Below are 20,019 nucleotides of genomic sequence, written 5' to 3'. Positions count from 1 at the left end.
AAGTTATGGACAAGAGATCTTGTCTGCAATGTTCCAGCTGCAACAACTCGCTCCATCATCCTCCCCTGGTTACTTTACCCTTCATCGCTCAATGACCACAACACCAAAAGACAGAAGCGATTCCTACTTCCAATGAGGTCCATCCCCTGTCTGCATGAGACCATGAGGAGATCGGATCTATGTTCTCTGGCTCCTTCAGCTCACTGGGATGCACTGATTTCTGCAGCAGCATCTTGGGTAGTTGGTAGGAAGAGCATGCCAAGGCCAGTGGTAGCCAAGGTAGGAAGAGCATGCCAAGGCCAGTGGTAGCCAAGGTAGGAAGAGCATGCCAAGGCCAGTGGTAGCCAAGGTAGGAAGAGCATGCCAAGGCCAGTGGTAGCCAAGGTAGGAAGAGCATGCCAAGGCCAGTGGTAGCCAAGGTAGGAAGAGCATGCCAAGGCCAGTGGTAGCCAAGGTAGGAAGAGCATGCCAAGGCCAGTGGTAGCCAAGGTAGGAAGAGCATGCCAAGGCCAGTGGTAGCCAAGGTAGGAAGAGCATGCAAAGGCCAGTGGTAGCCAAGGTAGGAAGAGCATGCCAAGGCCAGTGGTAGCCAAGGTAGGAAGAGCATGCCAAAGCCAGTGGTAGCCAAGGTAGGAAGAGCATGCCAAGGCCAGTGGTAGCCAAGGTAGGAAGAGCATGCCAAGGCCAGTGGTAGCCAAGGTAGGAAGAGCATGCCAAGGCCAGTGGTAGCCAAGGTAGGAAGAGCATGCCAAGGCCAGTGGTAGCCAAGGTAGGAAGAGCATGCCAAGGCCAGTGGTAGCCAAGGTAGGAAGAGCATGCCAAGGCCAGTGGTAGCCAAGGTAGGAAGAGCATGCCAAGGCCAGTGGTAGCCAAGGTAGGAAGAGCATGCCAAGGCCAGTGGTAGCCAAGGTAGGAAGAGCATGCCAAGGCCAGTGGTAGCCAAGGTAGGAAGAGCATGCCAAGGCCAGTGGTAGCCAAGGTAGGAAGAGCATGCCAAAGCCAGTGGTAGCCAAGGTAGGAAGAGCATGCCAAGGCCAGTGGTAGCCAAGGTAGGAAGAGCATGCCAAGGCCAGTGGTAGCCAAGGTAGGAAGAGCATGCCAAAGCCAGTGGGAGCCAAGGTAGGAAGAGCATGCCAAGGCCAGTGGTAGCCAAGGTAGGAAGAGCATGCCAAGGCCAGTGGTAGCCAAGGTAGGAAGAGCATGCCAAGGCCAGTGGTAGCCAAGGTAGGAAGAGCATGCCAAGGCCAGTGGTAGCCAAGGTAGGAAGAGCATGCCAAGGCCAGTGGTAGCCAAGGTAGGAAGAGCATGCCAAGGCCAGTGGTAGCCAAGGTAGGAAGAGCATGCCAAGGCCAGTGGTAGCCAAGGTAGGAAGAGCATGCCAAGGCCAGTGGTAGCCAAGGTAGGAAGAGCATGCCAAGGCCAGTGGTAGCCAAGGTAGGAAGAGCATGCCAAGGCCAGTGGTAGCCAAGGTAGAAAGAGCATGCCAAGGCCAGTGGTAGCCAAGGTAGGAAGAGCATGCCAAAGCCAGTGGTAGCCAAGGTAGGAAGAGCATGCCAAGGCCAGTGGTAGCCAAGGTAGGAAGAGCATGCCAAGGCCAGTGGTAGCCAAGGTAGGAAGAGCATGCCAAGGCCAGTGGTAGCCAAGGTAGGAAGAGCATGCCAAGGCCAGTGGTAGCCAAGGTAGGAAGAGCATGCCAAGGCCAGTGGTAGCCAAGGTAGAAAGAGCATGCCAAAGCCAGTGGTAGCCAAGGTAGGAAGAGCATGCCAAGGCCAGTGGTAGCCAAGGTAGGAAGAGCATGCCAAGGCCAGTGGTAGCCAAGGTAGGAAGAGCATGCCAAGGCCAGTGGTAGCCAAGGTAGGAAGAGCATGCCAAGGCCAGTGGTAGCCAAGGTAGAAAGAGCATGCCAAAGCCAGTGGTAGCCAAGGTAGGAAGAGCATGCCAAGGCCAGTGGTAGCCAAGGTAGGAAGAGCATGCCAAGGCCAGTGGTAGCCAAGGTAGGAAGAGCATGCCAAGGCCAGTGGTAGCCAAGGTAGGAAGAGCATGCCAAGGCCAGTGGTAGCCAAGGTAGGAAGAGCATGCCAAGGCCAGTGGTAGCCAAGGTAGGAAGAGCATGCCAAAGCCAGTGGTAGCCAAGGTAGGAAGAGCATGCCAAAGCCAGTGGTAGCCAATACTGAGGAGGTTAATAGCAGAGCAAAGGTGAGAATAATTAACCTGAAAATCTTACTGCCACGAGAACAACATGCATGGCTGGCCAAGTGTTATTCCATCACATATAATTCATACTTCAAATATTTTACTGATTTGAATTTATCAAATCTATCTTGCCAAGTCCCAGTGGATCCCACATGGTGAAGCCCATCTTGCAAAACATATGAATAGAATTATGTTTTCTTTTAATGTTCACTAGCAAAGTAAGGGGGTCCCTATAACTGTCTCTCATTGCCCAATATCACATCTCCCCCCCCACCCTGAAGCAAGCTCTAACTCATGGTCATGGCTGCTCGTAGGTAGGCAAGGTGACAGTACTTTCATTGATGCCTCATTTGCATTAGGTCAGGTTCTATTTCCTGAACATTCTGAGAACGATATTGCACAATTCTTTGTTAGACCATTGGTAGAGAATAATATCAATAGGTTTTATAGAAAACTTCAGTTTCTTTCCAAGACCGTAATTCAATTATCCCATACTTGTCCTGAATTGCACTCACAGTACAAAAAAGCCATTACATTGTGTTCACCATCTCTCTAATTGTCTTATGAATTAGTGCAGGATGTTACAATAATATTCTGACAGCGCCTTCCATATTGGAAGTTTATTAAGCTCACAAAGGTCTCCCTTTCATCTACAGTGATTGCCAAAAAAACAAGTTGAGCTTTCCTCAAATCATTTCATTCAGAAGCACAGTGAAGACAAGAGAACAGTGGTGAAATAAAACAGAAAATATGAGTTACACTCAGCGGGCCGGGTGGCATCTGCGGAGCGAGAAACTGCCAATGTGTCATGTGGATGACCTTTCACAGATGCTGCCTGACAAGCTGAGTTCTGCCAGATTTTGCTGGTTTTATTTCAGGTTTCCAGCATCTGCAGGGTTTTGTGGTATTTCTTTTGCTTTTAGTTTAACATACCAAGAAGTTTTCTTGCAACCAAATCATTTGAGATTAAACTCTACTCACAATAGACAGTGAGAACGATGGTGGTTTTCATCCTGGTGTTGAGGACTGTGTTGTGGGCGAGGCACATGTAAGTTCCTGTCTGACTTCGGGAAATTTTCTCGATGACAAACTGCTGCCCAGCATAGATCTGTGAGTTGTTGTGAAACCAGATGTACTGGCTCGGTGGATTGGAAGAGGCCGAACAAATCATGGATACGGTGTCCAGCTCAATAGCTGAATAGCCCACGGAGTTGAGAGAGTAGGGTGTTACGTTGATGGATGGCTGATCAGGACCATCTGGAAAACATCAGGGTAAGCCACCTTCAATTCAAGGACTATTTGTTTTTTAAATCTTAGGGATATAGCACAGTAACAGGCCCCTCTGGCCCATGAGCTCATACCAATGTGTATTAATTAAGCCTCCAGCCCCAAATTTCTTTGGAAAATGGGAGATCCCGGAGCACTCAGTGGAAACCCACATGGAGAGAATGTATGAACTCTTTTTAGACGGCGCTGGATTCGAACCTGTTCTCTGGCCCCGCAATACCATTGCATTAACCATATTGCCAAATGCATCGTTAATCTATGCTGGATATTGGCAACAGAGCTACTTGCATGGAAGTGATCACTCTTTTCCTGGCATTGAGTCTCAGCAGTCAGGAGCAGAGATTGTGAAAACTCAAACAGTGTCAACAATCCATAATAATAAAAAAAACTCTACATTCTCCAATTATTTACAAGCTTTACCATCGATTCCAATTCCACCCCCCACCCCCCTTTCACAAATACTACATACTGTTACGGAATGGATTAATAAAAAATTATGATAAAATCTATCTTATAAAAGGTATCGATTGTGGGGGTTTAGGTTATGTACACTTCACACACAGACATCTCAGTTTAAATTCCACAAGAGACATTAACATTTCACAAAAGACGTCTCATTTGAAATGCAAGAGCTATGCCTAAGCAGAGACTCCATGTCTACAGTGACTTTGAAGAGTGTTATGAAGACTTCACAAGTAGGTGTTAATTGGACTGATCTTGTGGAATCGAAATGGACTATTTCTTTAAAGGATAGATGTCCAGGCTCAGAAACTGATTCATTTTTTGCCAGTGCCAGTGCCAGCGATCCAAGTCTGGTTGAAGTTTGCTGTTCTAAGAGGGGTCATGAGAGAAAAAAAAGCATGTTATTCTCTTTGGAAAGAGAGAGGGGGAAAGGCAGTCAGTTTACAGCAGGAGTTGGTGTTGGAAACTGCACCTTTCGGAGATCTGCTATAAGACCCCATTTTTTGAGTTCTGAATTCAGCTTATTCTAAACCCTTATCGTCAATTACAAGAGGATGTGGCTGGTTAATGTGTTTCTCCTGAAAGAGGTTATCTTTAGGGAAAAACCCACGAGGGGGAAAGTTTCTTCAGCAAGACACTTCAGTGGCAGATTGAAGAAGATCAGTTTGTGTGCGTGTGTGTGTGTGCAACAAAAAATGAATAGCTCTCTCTGAAACCAACAAAGACCTTCCTTTGTGGTAAAAAAAAATTAAGTTAAAGCACCAGAGCCTGTTGAAGATCATAAATGTTAAATTCTATGCACAATATGAAAATAACCTGATACCAGTGAACTTGGAAAAGTGAAAAGGGAATGATTGGACAGGGAAACAGAACTTTCCTGAACACATATATATTACATACACGTGCACTTAGAATTAGGAGGGGGTTTAGTTAAGTTAATAGTAATAAGTTAAAGATTGATCTTATTATTAGGTTTGAAGAAAAATAAAAACATTTTTAAATTAATTTCTGTCGCTGCTGGTTTTTGGAGTCCTCTAGGCTCGTAACAATATGAAGACAAAATTAAATAGACAATCACCTCAGAGAAAGAAAAAGCAGCCATAAATTAGCCCTTGTCCCTTATTCCCGTAACATTTATCAATGTCCCTTTATCTCCCTGACAAGTTAGGGACTTAAGTGCAGAACATAAAACAAAATAATTACACTTAAAGAATTATTACGAAAAAATTAAAACAAACCCAAGGTTTTTAACTTTAATTGTAGATTCATCTGGACCTCACTGCTTGCCTCCAGAGGCAGAGCACTGAACAAGTTGACCCACTCCTCCACACCTGAATCCAACCAGCTTTAAAGGCTTTTCAGTAAATGCCAGGTGAAATATTCACAAACAACACTGGTGGGACCTTCTTCACTCAGAGAGCGGTGGGAGTGTGGAATGAGCTGCCTGCTGAAGTGGTGAGTGTGGGTTAAATTATAACGTATGAGGAAAAATCTGGTTAGGTACATGGATGGGAGGGGCATGGAGGAGAATGGTCTGGGTGCAGGTCATACAGGCAAAATAACAGTTGTTCACCACAGACTAGATGGGCTGAAGGACCTTTTTTGTGCTGTAGTTTTCTACAGTTCTATGGTAAATCGATCTGAATACTTTTCAGTCAATGCTTTTAAATCGATCCAATTTATTTTCAGTAAATGTATTAAATTTATCCAAATACTGTTCAGTGAATTTATCTAAATAGAACTTGGCAATCTAAAAATACTGTGTAACAAATTAAAAATAAGAAAGAATAAAATACATGAATATAAATTTAAAACATTCAAATGTGGTAAAATAAAACTAAAATCACCTCTTAATTTATTCCTACAGTAGGCTGACAACCACATTCAAATGAATGGTTCTTTCCATTCCAATGATATTCCACCTGCATGACGCAAACTATATTCACCACCCTCTGATCAGTGAGTCACTACTCAGCCAATAGGATCAATGAATGATCAATAGGATATATATATATATATATATATATATATATATACCACATGTACTTAATTTTTTTATTTTACTTTTATTGACTATATATACATGGATGTGGTTTTTAAATTCTTAAATAAAATATTTAAAAAAAATGCCTACATCTAACCTTCAGGGCATTTTGGATTTCTACATTTGGTCATGATAGTGTAGAAATGTGAGACCCCCCTCCCTGATGTTGAGAAGCCTGATAATCATCCAGCATAATCCAGCCCAATACCAATTGCTGACTCCGAACCAGTCGGAACATTATATTCTGGTTAAATCCCCATTGCTAACATTCCATCCACCTTTGTGGCAGGTATTGTTCCTGAACCACAAAAAGCAACCGAAATAACAGCTGACGTTTCAGGCTGAAGCCTTTACCATCATTGAGATCTCAGAGGGGAAACTGCAGGGTGAGCCGTCCAAAGTCATATCCAAATAGATTCTGGTCCCTGCTGTGAGATCTTACCATCATGGCTGAATCAGGATTCAGGCCCAAGATGAGAATGGCTGCAGTGGCTAAGTTGTTAATTAACCATCAGAAATACAATGAGATGATGCTTCTCTGAGATATTATACCTCACTTCCAAAGTCCTAAGCCAGTAGTTCAGCAGATAAAACCATTGGAACTAAAGTGCCCTCCATAATGTTTGAGACAGACACTTTTTTCCTTTCTTTGCCCCTGTGCTCCACATTTTAAATTTGTAATCAAACAATTTAGATGTAATTAAAGTGCACATTCCAGAATTTATTCAAGGATATTTGTATACATTTTGGTTTGACCATGTAGAAATTGCTGTACACTTTTTACATAGTCCCCTCATTTCAGGACACCATAATGTTTGGGACATTTGGTTTCACATGTGTTTCTAAATACTCAGGGATGTTTAATTGCTTCGTTGGTGCAGGTATAAGACAGCAAGATTTGCTTTCAAACTTTTGATCACCTTTTGAGTCTGTAGTTGCTATTTTTCTAGATGAGGACCGAAATTGTACCAATGAAAGTCAAAGAAGCCATGATGAGGCTGAAAACAAGAATAAATCAGTAAGGGCCATCACCCAAATCTTCGGATTACCAAAATCAACAGATTGGAACATCATTAAGAGAAAGAACATACTGGTGAGCTCAGTAATTGGTCGGCCAAGGAAGATCTCCACTGCTGATGAGAGAAGAATTCTCATCAAAATGAAGAAAAATCCCTGTCTAACCAATCAAAAACAATTTTCAGGAGCCGGTGTGGATGTGTCAACGACTACTGTCCACAGAATACTTCATGAAGAGAAATTCAGAGGCTAGGTTGCAAGATGCAAACCACGCAAAGTTAGTAAGCTTCTTTGGAGTCTTGGGCAGTTCCTTTACATCTCCACTCTTGGCTCTTGCCATCCCTGTGATGCAGATTAATCTTGGTCTCAAATGTCCACAAGACCTTTTTCCAGAATTCTGCAGGCTTTTTTAAATACTTCTTGACAAACTGTAATCTGGCCGTCCTTTCTATGGCTAACTAGTGGTTTGCATCTTGCTTTGAAGCCTCAGTGTTTCTGCTCATGAAGACATATCCACACCTGCCCCCTGAAGAGTGTTTCTAATCTGTTGGACATACGCCTGGGGATTTTTCTTCATTATGATGAGAATTATTCTGTCATCACCAGTGGAGATCTTCTTTGGAATACCAGCCCCTTTGTGATTACTGACTTCACCAGTAGGGTCTTTCTTCTTAATTATATTCCAAGCTTGCTTTTGGTAATCTTAAAATTTAGGAAATGCCTCTTACAGTTTTATTCTTGCTTTCCAGCCTCATTATGGCTTCTTTGACTTTCACTGGGCACAACTCTGGTCCTCATGGTGAAAATTTGCAACCTCAGACTCCAAAGATTATCAAAAGCTCATTCTCTTATACCTGCACCAATGAAGCAATTAAACATACCTGAGTATTCACAAACACCTGTGAAGCCAAATGTCCCAAACATTATGGTGCCCTGAAATGAGGGGATTATGTAATTTCTACATGGTCAATCCAAAATATATACAAATAACCTTGAATAAAATCTGGAATGTGCACTCTAAATGCATGTGAATGATTGAATTACAAAATTAAAACTGTGGAGCACAGGGCCAAATAAAGGAAAAAGGTTTCTTTGTCCCAAACATTGTGGAGGGCAAAGTCAAACATCATGTTTGTACGATCATTTAACTTCCAAAAGTAGTTAAAAAAAAGGAGCTTGAAGAACAGTTTGAAGCTGATGGAAGGTTTATATTGCACATTTTCCTGTGTTTCAGAAAACAGCAGTGAATCTCCAGCAGTGCAGAACACCCTAGAATCACAAGGAAGAGTCACCCCTGACGTTGTGCTGAAGTATTTGGATTGGGAGCTGTGCGGCACCCACAGAGCCACACATGAAGCATGAATAATAGTCACAAAAAAATGATAAACGGAGTAAACCAACAGGGGCTGGATGACTGAGTGCACAATGAGAAGATTTAGGGGCTTAGCAAATCAAGCTGCATCCACGGAAGGCAATAGACCGTCCACGGTTCTGCCTGACTTGCTAAGTTTCTCTGGCATTTCCTGCATCTGCCGTCTTTCTTGTTTGCCCTGAAATGGTCAGTCATTGTTCCGGATTGGGCCCCTTTATTGAGGTGCTCTTTCCGGTTGGAAACCAATTAGGTTGCATGCTGGGGTGAGAGATTTTCAGAGAACATCCAGAAAAAGCAGGAACTCTTCAATTGTACATTTCAAGAAATCCTGTTGTCCAAGTATTTATGGCGACTCACAGATCACGTCCAGCCAGACCCGGTCGCTGGTGACTTCATTCACCTCATTCCTGGCGGTGCAGGTGTACCAGCCCGTGTGGTTCCTGTTGACTGAGGTGACATTCAGCTGGTTGTTGGTTGTCTCGGAGATGTTCATGGGGCTCATGGACAGGGTTACCTGCCTGTTCCAGGTATACTCCAAGGGCCCAGTTCCATTCTCCACAGAACACAATATAGACATTGCGCTTCCTTCAACAGGGGCTGAGGTGCTCATCTGAATAGACGGGTTAGTAACTGGGACTGTGAAGAAAAAGGAACACAGTTATTGCCACAAAATAAGCTGAACATTTTCACCACATTTTAGCAACCCCTCCCCTTTTGTCCAGCGCAAGTAGCCAGAGGACACAGGCTTGAAGTGAGGGGCGGGAGAGATTTAACAGGAATAGACCGGGTAATCACTTTTGCTCAGAGTATGGGAATTAATAACGAGAGGACTAAAGTTTAAGTGAGGGGAGAGGAACTTGAGGGGTACATTTTTAACCCAGAGGGTGGTGGGTGTATGGAACAGGCTGCCAGAGGAGGTGGTTGAAACAGACACCATTGCAATGTTTCAGAGAAAATTGGATGGCTCCTTTGATAAGAGTGAGAGGGATATGGGCCAAATAAACACAGGCAAGGGGTACTCATGTGGATGGGATTGAGTGGCATGGTCAAGTTGGGATGAACAGCCTGTTTCCATGCCTATGACTCCACACTCTCTGACTCCCACTACCTGACTGAAAGCATTATTTGCTAAGTGAGATCATATGGACTTGCATCAGTTTTTCTTGAAGTCAAACACCTACTTCACTACTGAACCCATGACTCCCCTTGATCGGAATCATAAAATTATTACATCTTAGATGGAAGCCATTCAATCTATCATACCCATGCTGGTCTAAACTATATTAGACATACAACACAGTAACAGGCATTTTCAGCCCATAAGCCCATGCTGGCCACTTAAGCTAAAAAAACCTGTAGATTTTGAAGGGTGGGAGGAAACCAGAGCACCTTGAGAAAACCCATGCAGACATGGGGAGAACGTACAATCTCCTTGCAGACAGCGGGGGATTTGAACCCCGGTTGCCAGTGCTGTAACAGTGTTGCACTAACTGCCACACTAGTGTGCTGCTCACCTATAACGAGCTGCCTAGCCAAATGCCACCTCCCAGCACCAGGTCCCTATCCCCACAGTCCGTGGCTCTTTGAGCACATCTCAACGTTTCAATAACAGAACACTCGAGAAACTCAATGGATTGAGCAGCATCCATGGGGACAATAGATGTAAATCAGTGTTTTGTGTGGACCTGGTGATCAGATCAGTCCTGATAGGCTTCAATCTGAAACATTGACTAACACCAGGGGGTGGCAATCTTTTCATTTTTAACTAATAATTTCGTCCCACGAGTCCGTGCCGCCCAATTAACCAACACCCGTGGTTTGCACTCAAGGGCCGAAATGGCCTGTTACCGTGCTGCATGTCTAAATTAAAAGTGGAAAGGTTGACCACCCCTGGCTTACACCTTCCATCTCTATTGCTGCTGGCTGACGACTGAGTTCTCGAACATTCTGTTCCAGTTCTGCTCCAGCTTTTCTTAAATATGGCAAGAGTTTCTATCATGACCATCCTCTGGGGCTTCCCCTACTCCCTCAGTATATCATCAACCTCCTCCCCCAACTTCCTGCCTCTGTCCCTTCAACCTATTTATATTTTCACTCTTTTTTTCATGTTTCATGAAGGGAAAATATCCCCTTTCAGGTTCCTTGTCATTTAATTTGTCCCCTTAGCTGCCTCTGTGCCAAAGAAAATGACCCAGCCCCATCTGATCTTTTCTCAATGCCAAAATGGTGTTCTATGACTGCCACTGCCTCCCCCCCCCCCCCCCCCCCCCCCACCCACACACACTGTTGTGATAAAATTTAGGCACAAGTAAATATGGAGCAATATTGCTGCCAAAGCCATTCAACTGGTAGTTAATCACCCTACAAGAGAACAGCTGATAAACTGTTGTCAATAGAACTGTGGACAGTCCTTTTGAGCCATGTCTAATTACTATTGCAAGAGGATGTTGGTGAAGCATCACCTAGTCATGTGAGATCCTCTCTTCTCATAAGATACAGCCATTCTGCTCTGCTTTATTTGGCTGCATACATGTTAGAGTTAGAATCTTCTCACTGCACAATGTGACAAATAAACTTAGCATTAATCCAGGTAACAGGATCCTGTTTAGAAAAAATACAGCAAAGCAAAGCCAGTCATGAACATGCTGGGGAACTTCAGCGGGTTATGCAGCATCCAAAGGAAGTCAAGGGTAACCAACGTTTCAGACCTGAGCCCTTCACCAGGTATCGACCAGCATTGCTACCCAAAGCGTTGGTTGCCCTTGACTTCCTACGACCTGCTGAGTTTCTTGTTTGTGTGCTGCCCTCGAATCGAGCATCTGCAGATGCTCCTATTTAACTCAAAGGTAGTCATGGTCAATCTACTGGATGTGAATTCCATCAGTCCACAGCCTGAAATCTCAAACTCACCCAGGACATGCAGATCCACAAAGATGTACACGAGTCTTGCTCCATTGTTGTTGTCATACAAGCTTTGGCAGGTGAAGCGGCCCTCGGCTGCCAGCTGTAGGTTGTCTATGACCAATGATGCGCTGTTGGAGAGCACTTTCACCTCGCCGAACATGGAAGCCATCTTCTGCAGTTTGGCGCCCATCCCATAATCATACAGCACAGCTCGAATGCCACTGGACCCAGACCTGGTGAAGCCCCAGATGTAAATGGTGGGCAAGGATTGGCCACATTCCAACACCACAGATCTACCAATGACCCCCTTGACCTGGGTCTCAATGTACGTGACCTCCTCTGGATCCAGGATCACTAACCCTGAGTTGAAAAGAGAACAAGGTAAGTATGTGAATAAGAACAGAAAATTCTGGCATGAAAGAACAGTTTCTGTGGAGGCAGAATCAACACTATATAATAGTTCCAGAAACCTGGGTTCGAATCTGCAGCTGTCTGTAAGAAGTTTGTACATTCAACCCATAATCTGCCTGGGTGCTCTGGCTTCCTCCTACATTCCAAAGATGTACAGGATTTGGAGGTTAATTGGTCACATGGGTGTATTTGGATGGAGTGGACTCATGGGCCTGTTAACGTGCAACATCGCTAAATAAATAAAAATAATAAAGGCAACAATCTAATTGGAGAAACAGATAACAATTCTGGCATTGTTCTGGCAATAATCTGGCAACAGAGCTGGAAGATGCTGAAGCTGTTATCAATTTGAAAGGGGAAAATGGGGAGCTCATTGCAGTGCTGTAAGAGAAAAGGGTTAAAGGTCAAGAAAGAAGTAAACCAGAGGGGTAGGTGTTATGGAAAATACATTAAAAAAGGGATGATGAAATAGCCTGAGAATGTGTTGGTAGAATGGTAGAATGGTCCAAGGTAGTGTTGAGGAGGTGGGGGGGGGAAGGGGTGAAACACCACTTCAGTAAGCTCTAGACCTCCACCTCGACGTGACTCTCTGGATAATCAGAGTGGTATTGACGTTTGAAAGTTGTTGAGTTCAATATGAAGTGTCAAGTAGAAGGAGGAAAGTTAATGTGTAACCATATTAAAGTAGACCTGAGGTTGCTTGAAAGCAAGCACAAATATGGCTGCAAAAATAAACTTTTAATCGCTTTGCAAAGCAGTAGAACTCCGTTACAGCAAGAAGCACTGCCGCGAGCAGCTAAATTAACTTCAAAGAAGATTGCCTTGTGACTTACAAAATCACCTTATTTATACTTTCCAATCTCTAGTTTTCTGGAACATTTGAACAGACTGCTCCATATAAATACATATTCTTTAAAATTCCCTCTGGATTCGTTACCCTCGCAAATAAGGAGCTTCTTAGCAGCTTCCAAGCTGATAGCAAGAAAGGAATGCAACCCCCACTTTTCCTTTCCAATCAACATCTTAAAACTTATATTTTTAATATATTCTAAAATCTACTTTCTCAACCCTACCAAATCAGTCAGATTTGGGGTTTAGAAAGCAGCTCACTGCTTTGCAAATGAACATTTTTAGTTTTTAGTTTGGAGATACACCCATGTGGCCAATTAATCTACAAATCCTGGACATCTATGGAACATTGGAGGAAACTGGAGCGCCCAGAGGAAACCCACGCAGACATGGGGAAAGCATACAAATTTCTTATGGACAGTGGCGGATTCGAATCTTTGTCGGTGTGCTGTCATATTATTCTGCTAACTGTTAGCTGTGATGCCCTCATAGATCATAGGCATGGGAGTAGACAATTCAGCCCTACACACTGCTGAGACAAATGGAGAGTCAACCTATTTTTTGTTAGAGAGATGTCACCAGTCAGCACTTCCTTCTGAAATATCTTGGGATTTTTTTACATCCAATTAAGCAGATTTGATATCCTATCCATAGCATGCATCTTCAGTAACACAATACTCCCTCAGTACTGGCCTGTCAACTCAGATTATGCTCAAAGATAATGACTCATACCTCAAACCTCTTAAAAGACCATTACTGCAGATTTTTGCACAGTCCCACCAATACAATCCTATATCCTGAAATACTATTTGCGAGTTCTGCAGGTGACCACCAGCAGGCAGTTCAATGTCATGGTTGGGTGGGGGTGGGGGGGTAAGGGGTAGGAGACATCAACTATGGGCTTGGCCTCCCCACATAAAAATTCCCTACAGTCGAAAGTAGATATTATGATACCAATTAACATATTTTTCTCCCAACCCGGTCCCCGGACGTGTAGTTTCCAGCTTCAACAGTTTCACGAACCTGGCAATGGAGCAGAAGTCAATCACTGAAACTGTGAGGTAGAATATACAGAATCGAAGTATGTAGGTGCCAAGGTTCATACTCTACCTGAGCTTCCTCCCATCAAACTTCATCTCCCCCAATAAACAAACCTACAATGTGCACTTAAAACAATTGTCTGGCCTCCTTCATGCAGATAATCTCCTGTTGGAGCCAGATGCACCTTTCCCACTCCTCTGAATAACTTTACACTTATATTCTGAGAATGGGGTCTTTTCATTTTTTTGGTGGAAGGAAAAGATCTTTTGGCTCTAATCTCCTTCAAACATCATTCCTGTGTTGAGAAATCTGGGCTACAATCCAACTTTTAAGAGCTCCTCCGATAGTAAGGGGAGTTGGACAACACATTGTCTGCCTTAGGGCAGGCAGAAGACAATTTTGTGGACTGTTAAATGCTCTGTACATGACAATAAAAGAATCTTGAATCTAATGTTCAAGCCTAACTACCAGAATGATTGCACAATGCAGTAACTCAAGATGATCAGACCTAATTTTTGTCATAACATGAAGAGAATTAATTAGCAGAGCATCGTCCTGCAACATTACTTCATTGTCCTTGCTATTAAAACATGTTTCGTAACTATAGACTTATCTTGTCAAGTGTTAGGAACAGACAGGATATACTCCCATTTCTTACCAAGAGCCAATGGAGCCAGAATCCAGAGAAACCTCAGTAGGATTTGAGAGTTCCAAGCCAATCCATCACCCATTTCGGAATCATTTTGCTGTGGAGTGCACTAGAAATGTGGAGAAGATCCCTTTGATCAACATGCTGTCAGAACAAATTGTCCTGGGGAGCTTTACTTAATCCTTTCAGAGGCATTTCCCGCCACGGTGCTGTCATGGAAAGACTGGTGTAATCACAGTGAAGTGCCTGGGGTGATGTGCACACACTCACGGCCCTAGGACTATGAAGCACTGGAATGATCTCAGATTAACTCTGAATTATTTATTAAAACCTCCTTTGATTAAGTGCTCTTAGTTTACTAAGGTGCTTTATGCTCTATCTATTATGCAGAAGTAAACATCTCTCCTTCTCAGCTAATTATCTGATTATCTTACTTAATTCAAATAAAAAGCAATTGAAATATTATTTGGGGTTTGCTCAATTTGTCGAAGTCATCCTTTTTCACATTAAAAATAGGTAAAGATAAAGGTATAAATCAGTGGTTCTCAACCTTTTTCTTTCCACTCACATACCACTTTAAATATTTCTTATGCCATAGGTGCTCTGTGATTAGTAAGGGATTGCTTAAGGTGGGATGTGGGTGGAAAGAAAAAGTTTGAAAACCACTGTTTTAATCGTACCCAATTGACTCATTATGTGCACGGTTTCATAACTCCAAAGGAAATGGGCCAATGACAATTTTTCTCAAGCAAAATATTTCAGTAACAATTGGGTCTAGAGCAGTGGTTCTCAACCTTCCCTTCCCACTCACATCCCACCTTCACGATCCCTCACTAATCACAGAGCACCTATGGCATAGGGAATACAAAATGGAATGTGAGTGGAAAGAAAAATGTTGAGAACCACTGGTTTAGAGGAATCTGATCAAGGAATAAAGTGATTTCTATAAATAACACTGCTCTGTCATATTCCCTCTTTAGATAGTGGAGGATGGCTTGCTTCTACTAGTTTTATTGGTTCTTAGATGACATAGGAACCACAGACATTCCATAAATGGGGCAGGAGGTTCCTGAAGGGTTCAGGTGAGTAGTTTGTGAAGTGGCATGGTCCCTTAATCTGTGTACCTCTCAACACCATCCCATTTTCTCTTTCATTGACCAGGGTTTCCAGGAGTCAGTGAGGACATTGCAATTTTTTCAAGGAGACTTTGAACACCTCCTTAAGCCTTTAGCTCTGTTTGTCCTGGCAATCTTTTCCCTTGACAAGATTCAGCATAAACTTGTGTGTTTCAGGTGTCTGTATTGGCCAGGCAACCAAAATGTCCTGACCTATGGAGCTGTACCCAATGCCGCAAAACATTAACAGGTCTAAGCCAGAACTGTCGGATCAATGTTTTAGATACAGCATTGAGACAGGAACCTTTGTGCATGCGACCTGGACATGTACCAAGGTGAGGCCCAACTGGGCAGAGCTAGGCAAAGTCCTAGAAAAAAATTATAGGTAAGGAATTTCCACAGTTGTTCCTGTTGGGCAACATAATGGACATAAGACTTTCAATGAAACTGTCCAAATTCCAAATTCAATTCATAATGATTGCTTTGGCAGTGCATAACGGTTACCTGGAAGTCTGATTCCTGCATGAGTATTGCACAATGGAGCAAGGAGATGCAAGCTTGTGTTCCCCTGGAGAAAATAACCTATAACTTTAGGGGAAGGTACAGCACCTTCCAAAAAAGGAAAATCGGCCCAATCTCTGGCCGCCAAACCAGGCCAGACCCATAACTCCCCAGTATGATTTATTCCCATGTTGTGAATATTTTAATGTCTTAAATGTTTATTTTTGGTTGTTTACATGTTAAGTGCTTGATGTTGAGGGAATGGGGAAGGGGAGGGAAAGAGGGAAAGAGGTGTTATGTTTGGATTCAACAGAAAATTCACATAGATCGGATAAGGATAAGTTGTCATTGACACAGATTTGTAAATACTGTTGATGACAAAGTTGTAAACTGTTGAGTTCAAATCTGGAAAACTATAAATAAAATATTCCAAAAAAAAAGTACCTTGACAGATATTGTGTTAGAATCTTGTCCAGGGTGTGAATATATTATATATAGAATAATAAAGATCTGAAATTGTAAGAGAAATTGAAGGAAACACACAGCATGTGTAGCAACACTTCCAGAGAGAGAATTTTTTTTTTCTCTTTGGCTTGGCTTCGCGGACGAAGATTTATGGAGGGGGTAAAAAGTCCACGTCAGCTGCAGGCTCGTTTGTGGCTGACAAGTCCGATGCGGGACATAAAGCTCATGTATCAGATGAATGACCTTTTATCAGAACGTCTGGTCTGTCAACATAATTTTCAACAATAGTTTAACCTGCTGAAATCTGATAAAATGGTTTTAATGGTACATATATAATGGAAAGAGTTTTATTTATATAATAAAAATAGGGTAGAATGGTTAGTGTAGCAGTTGTGAGACGCCAGCGACCAGGGTTTCAAATCCACCACTGTCGATAAGGAGATTTTCCTTTCTCCCGCTGTCCACTTGCGTTTCCTCTGGCCGGTTTCCTTCCACATTCCAAAAATGTTAGTAAGTCACATGGGTGTATTTGGACAGCTTGTGAGTGATGGATTGATTTGGAACTCTCCATTCCTGTTAAAATTTCTCTGGATTGTTACGGCGCTGCATTCAACCATTAAAATAATTCTCATTAGTGTATTATAGGCTGGAATCCAGCTAAAGACAAAAGAGTTCACCTTATCTCATATTTATAGCCCTCACTTAAAACCAAGATCAAACCATTGTGTTCAAATGATGTTGGAATATCTTAGTTTTAACAAATCAAAGTTGGTTGTGAACCCTTGTATAAGATTTCTGTTCCCTGTCTGGGATTACACCATTCTCTCTGCTTTGTTTCGATACATATCCAAACAAAAGTGCTGTGTCATGAGCAGAGGGAACTAAGAGGTGTGGGATGACTGAGAAATGATGGGTGGAGAGGGTTGAAATTGGAAAACTCCTTGCTCTGTTTACTGCACTGGGAGGAACTCCTTTTCCCAAGGAGATCGTGGAAGTGATGAAAGTGTGGAAAATGTAATAGGAATAGCATAAAGGGCTCCCAGCACCTTGTTCCCATGGTGACAATACCAAATACCAGAAGCCGTCAGTTTAAGGTGATGGCGACATCAGAGGTAAGTTATTTTTCACTGAGACTGGTGGGTGCCTCGAATGCATTGCCGGGGGTGGGGGTGGAAGCTGGTACAAGAGGGATATTCAAAAGACTCTTACAATGCCCTCCATAATGTTTGGGACAAAGACACTTTTTTTCCTTTACTTGCCCCTGTGCTCCACAGTTTTAAATTTATAATCTAACAATTCATATTTTGGTTTGACCATGTAGACATTATAGCATTTTTTTACATAGTCCCCTTGTGAGAAACAGAAGTACCTTCACAGAATTTGCTTGAGACAAAAATTGAGAACAAAGAACATTTATTATACAACAATGCAAAGTTGGGTGCTCCCCCTTACCCTGGGAATACACACACATACTGGGGCTCACCCAACCTTTATACAGTTCATTTCAGTGTAGAGGTACCCTCCCACCCCCCCCCCCCCCCTTACATTCTTCTGCCTCCTGGATAAGTTTGGCATTAGGCAATCCTGTCTGCCTATGTGCTGTTTCTGTGAACTTGGAGGACCAGGGGATATCCTGTCTGTGTCCCATCATGTCATTGTCCTTATTCACAAACCTGCCTTTGTCCTTATTCACAATTTCCCAACCCTCAGGGCTTACTCTTATATGCAGAACTTGCTAATTCTGCTAAGGCTTACTAATTACATATGGAGAACTTGCTGACTCTGTCTAAGGCTAGAAGACCCTTATCTTATTATCTACCCTTATTCTATTCATACTGGCTTTATTCATTACACATATATCCATACTAGCTTTCTTCATCTCTCATATTTTCATATTAGTTTTACTCATCTCTCACACGCTCATTTCAGGACACCATAATATTTGGGATATTTAGCTTCACAGGTGTTTGTAAATACTCAGGGATATTTAATTTTTTAGTTGGTGCAGGTATAAGACAGCGAGATTTACTTCCAAGCTTTTGATCTCCTTTTGAGTCTGTAGTTGCCATTTTTCAACAAGAGGACCAGAGTTTAAATTTAACTTTTAAATTTTAAATTTAGAAATACAGTACTGTTGGCTCACGAGCCTGTATCTATGCCCAATTACACCCAATTAACCTACAATCCCCAGTATGTTTTGAATGTTGGGAGGAAACCGGAGCCCCAGGTGGAAAACATACAAACTCCTTAAAGACAGCGTGGGATTTAACTGTATACGCTGATGTTTATTCTTATTTTTCAGTTTCTTTGACTTTCATTGGCACAAACTCTGGTCCTCATGTTGAAAAATGGCAACTCCAGGCTCCAAAGGTGATCAAAAACTTAGAAGCAAGCCTCATTCTTTTATACCTGCACCAATGAAGCAATTAAACATACCTGAGTTCTCACAGACACCTATGAAGCCAAATGTCCCAAATATTATGATGCCATGAAATGGGGGAACTATGTATAAAAAGTGCTGTAATTTCTACATAGTCAAAAAAAAATGTATACATATAACCCTGAATAAAATGTGCTCTTTAATTACATGTGAATTGTTTGATTTCAAACTGCAGAGCACAGGGGCAAAAGGGCAAAAAGTGTCTTTGTTCCAAACATTATGGAGGGCTCTGCAGATAGGCACATGGATGCAAGAAAAATAAAGAGTTAAGTAGGGGAAAAAAAACTAGATTGTTGCAGGTTTACAATTGTGAGCTAAAAGGCCCTGTACTGGCTTGTTCTATATTCTATGCTGTAACCATTCTGTAATTATTCAAAGTCTAAGCAGTGAGAATGGGAAACTAAATTCTAACCAATCAAAACATAGAACATCAGCACTGAAATGGGCCCTTCAGTCCATGATGATTGTACCAAACATGATGGGCTGATTAAAATAAAAATACTTTGTCAAGATACATCCCTCTACTCCCCACATATCCATGTGTTAACTAGAAGCCTCTTAAACACGACTATTGCATCTACTTCCGCCACTGCCTCCGGCAGCTATGCCAGGTTTTTAACCACTCGCCTACTTTAATTTCCCCCCTCTCATCTTAAATGCATGTCCTCCAGGATTTGAGTTCCTTACCCTGGGAAGAAAGATTCTGACTGACTTGTGTAATTTTATAAACTCCTATCAGGTCTCCCCTCATCCTCTAACACTTCAGAGAAAACAACTGAGGGCTAATATTTGCAATGAAATTCCAGTAATAATCCTCTGTGAGATCCTCAAGACCCGATGAATAGCTAGTCTTCATCAGCAAGAAACCCAAGCTCTTCAGTGGCTTCGGTCAGGAACAGATCACCTTGACAACGGTTCTCTTGAGACAGATAGGCTTACTGAGTAATGAATGGACCACACACGCTGGTCACCAGCAGTGATGGAGTCATGGCAGACTTCAATTAAGTGACCACCTTTCGCTCAATTGGACTCTATTCTGAATTCTTGTGAAGTGCCAGGAGAAAATCAAGCTTTTGGATTTCGACTATTTTCCTTCTGTTTGTTCATTTGAACTCCAGATTCACATGGCTGGCATGCACCAGTGAAACCTCAGATCTATCAGTTAACTGGAGCAAATACCAATTCATCATTCTGCTTGATTCTCAAGTATCGAGTCTGGTTCTAACCTTCCACATTATTAATGTCTGGGGATATAGCCCAGTTCCATCT

General features: G+C 42.6%; 1 protein-coding gene across 1 annotated transcript in view; it reads right to left on the bottom strand.

Annotated features, from left to right (window-relative positions):
* The window catches only part of LOC138742091 (V-set and immunoglobulin domain-containing protein 10-like 2), a 71,979-nt gene extending 52,240 nt beyond the window's left edge, over positions 1-19,739 (bottom strand). Inside the window, exons 1-5 of the mRNA XM_069896282.1 lie at positions 19,690-19,739; positions 17,525-17,559; positions 11,286-11,639; positions 8,733-9,011; positions 3,175-3,450 (exon numbers count right to left, since the gene is read on the bottom strand). Of these exons, the coding sequence (XP_069752383.1) occupies positions 3,175-3,450; positions 8,733-9,011; positions 11,286-11,639; positions 17,525-17,559; positions 19,690-19,739 (994 nt within the window). The remainder of the gene's footprint in view (positions 1-3,174; positions 3,451-8,732; positions 9,012-11,285; positions 11,640-17,524; positions 17,560-19,689) is intronic.
* Positions 19,740-20,019: the final 280 nt, after the last annotated feature.

Source organism: Narcine bancroftii, chromosome 8 (assembly GCF_036971445.1).
Source record: "Narcine bancroftii isolate sNarBan1 chromosome 8, sNarBan1.hap1, whole genome shotgun sequence".
Taxonomy (NCBI): domain Eukaryota; kingdom Metazoa; phylum Chordata; class Chondrichthyes; order Torpediniformes; family Narcinidae; genus Narcine; species Narcine bancroftii.
This window is presented reverse-complemented; position numbering and strand designations above follow the sequence as displayed.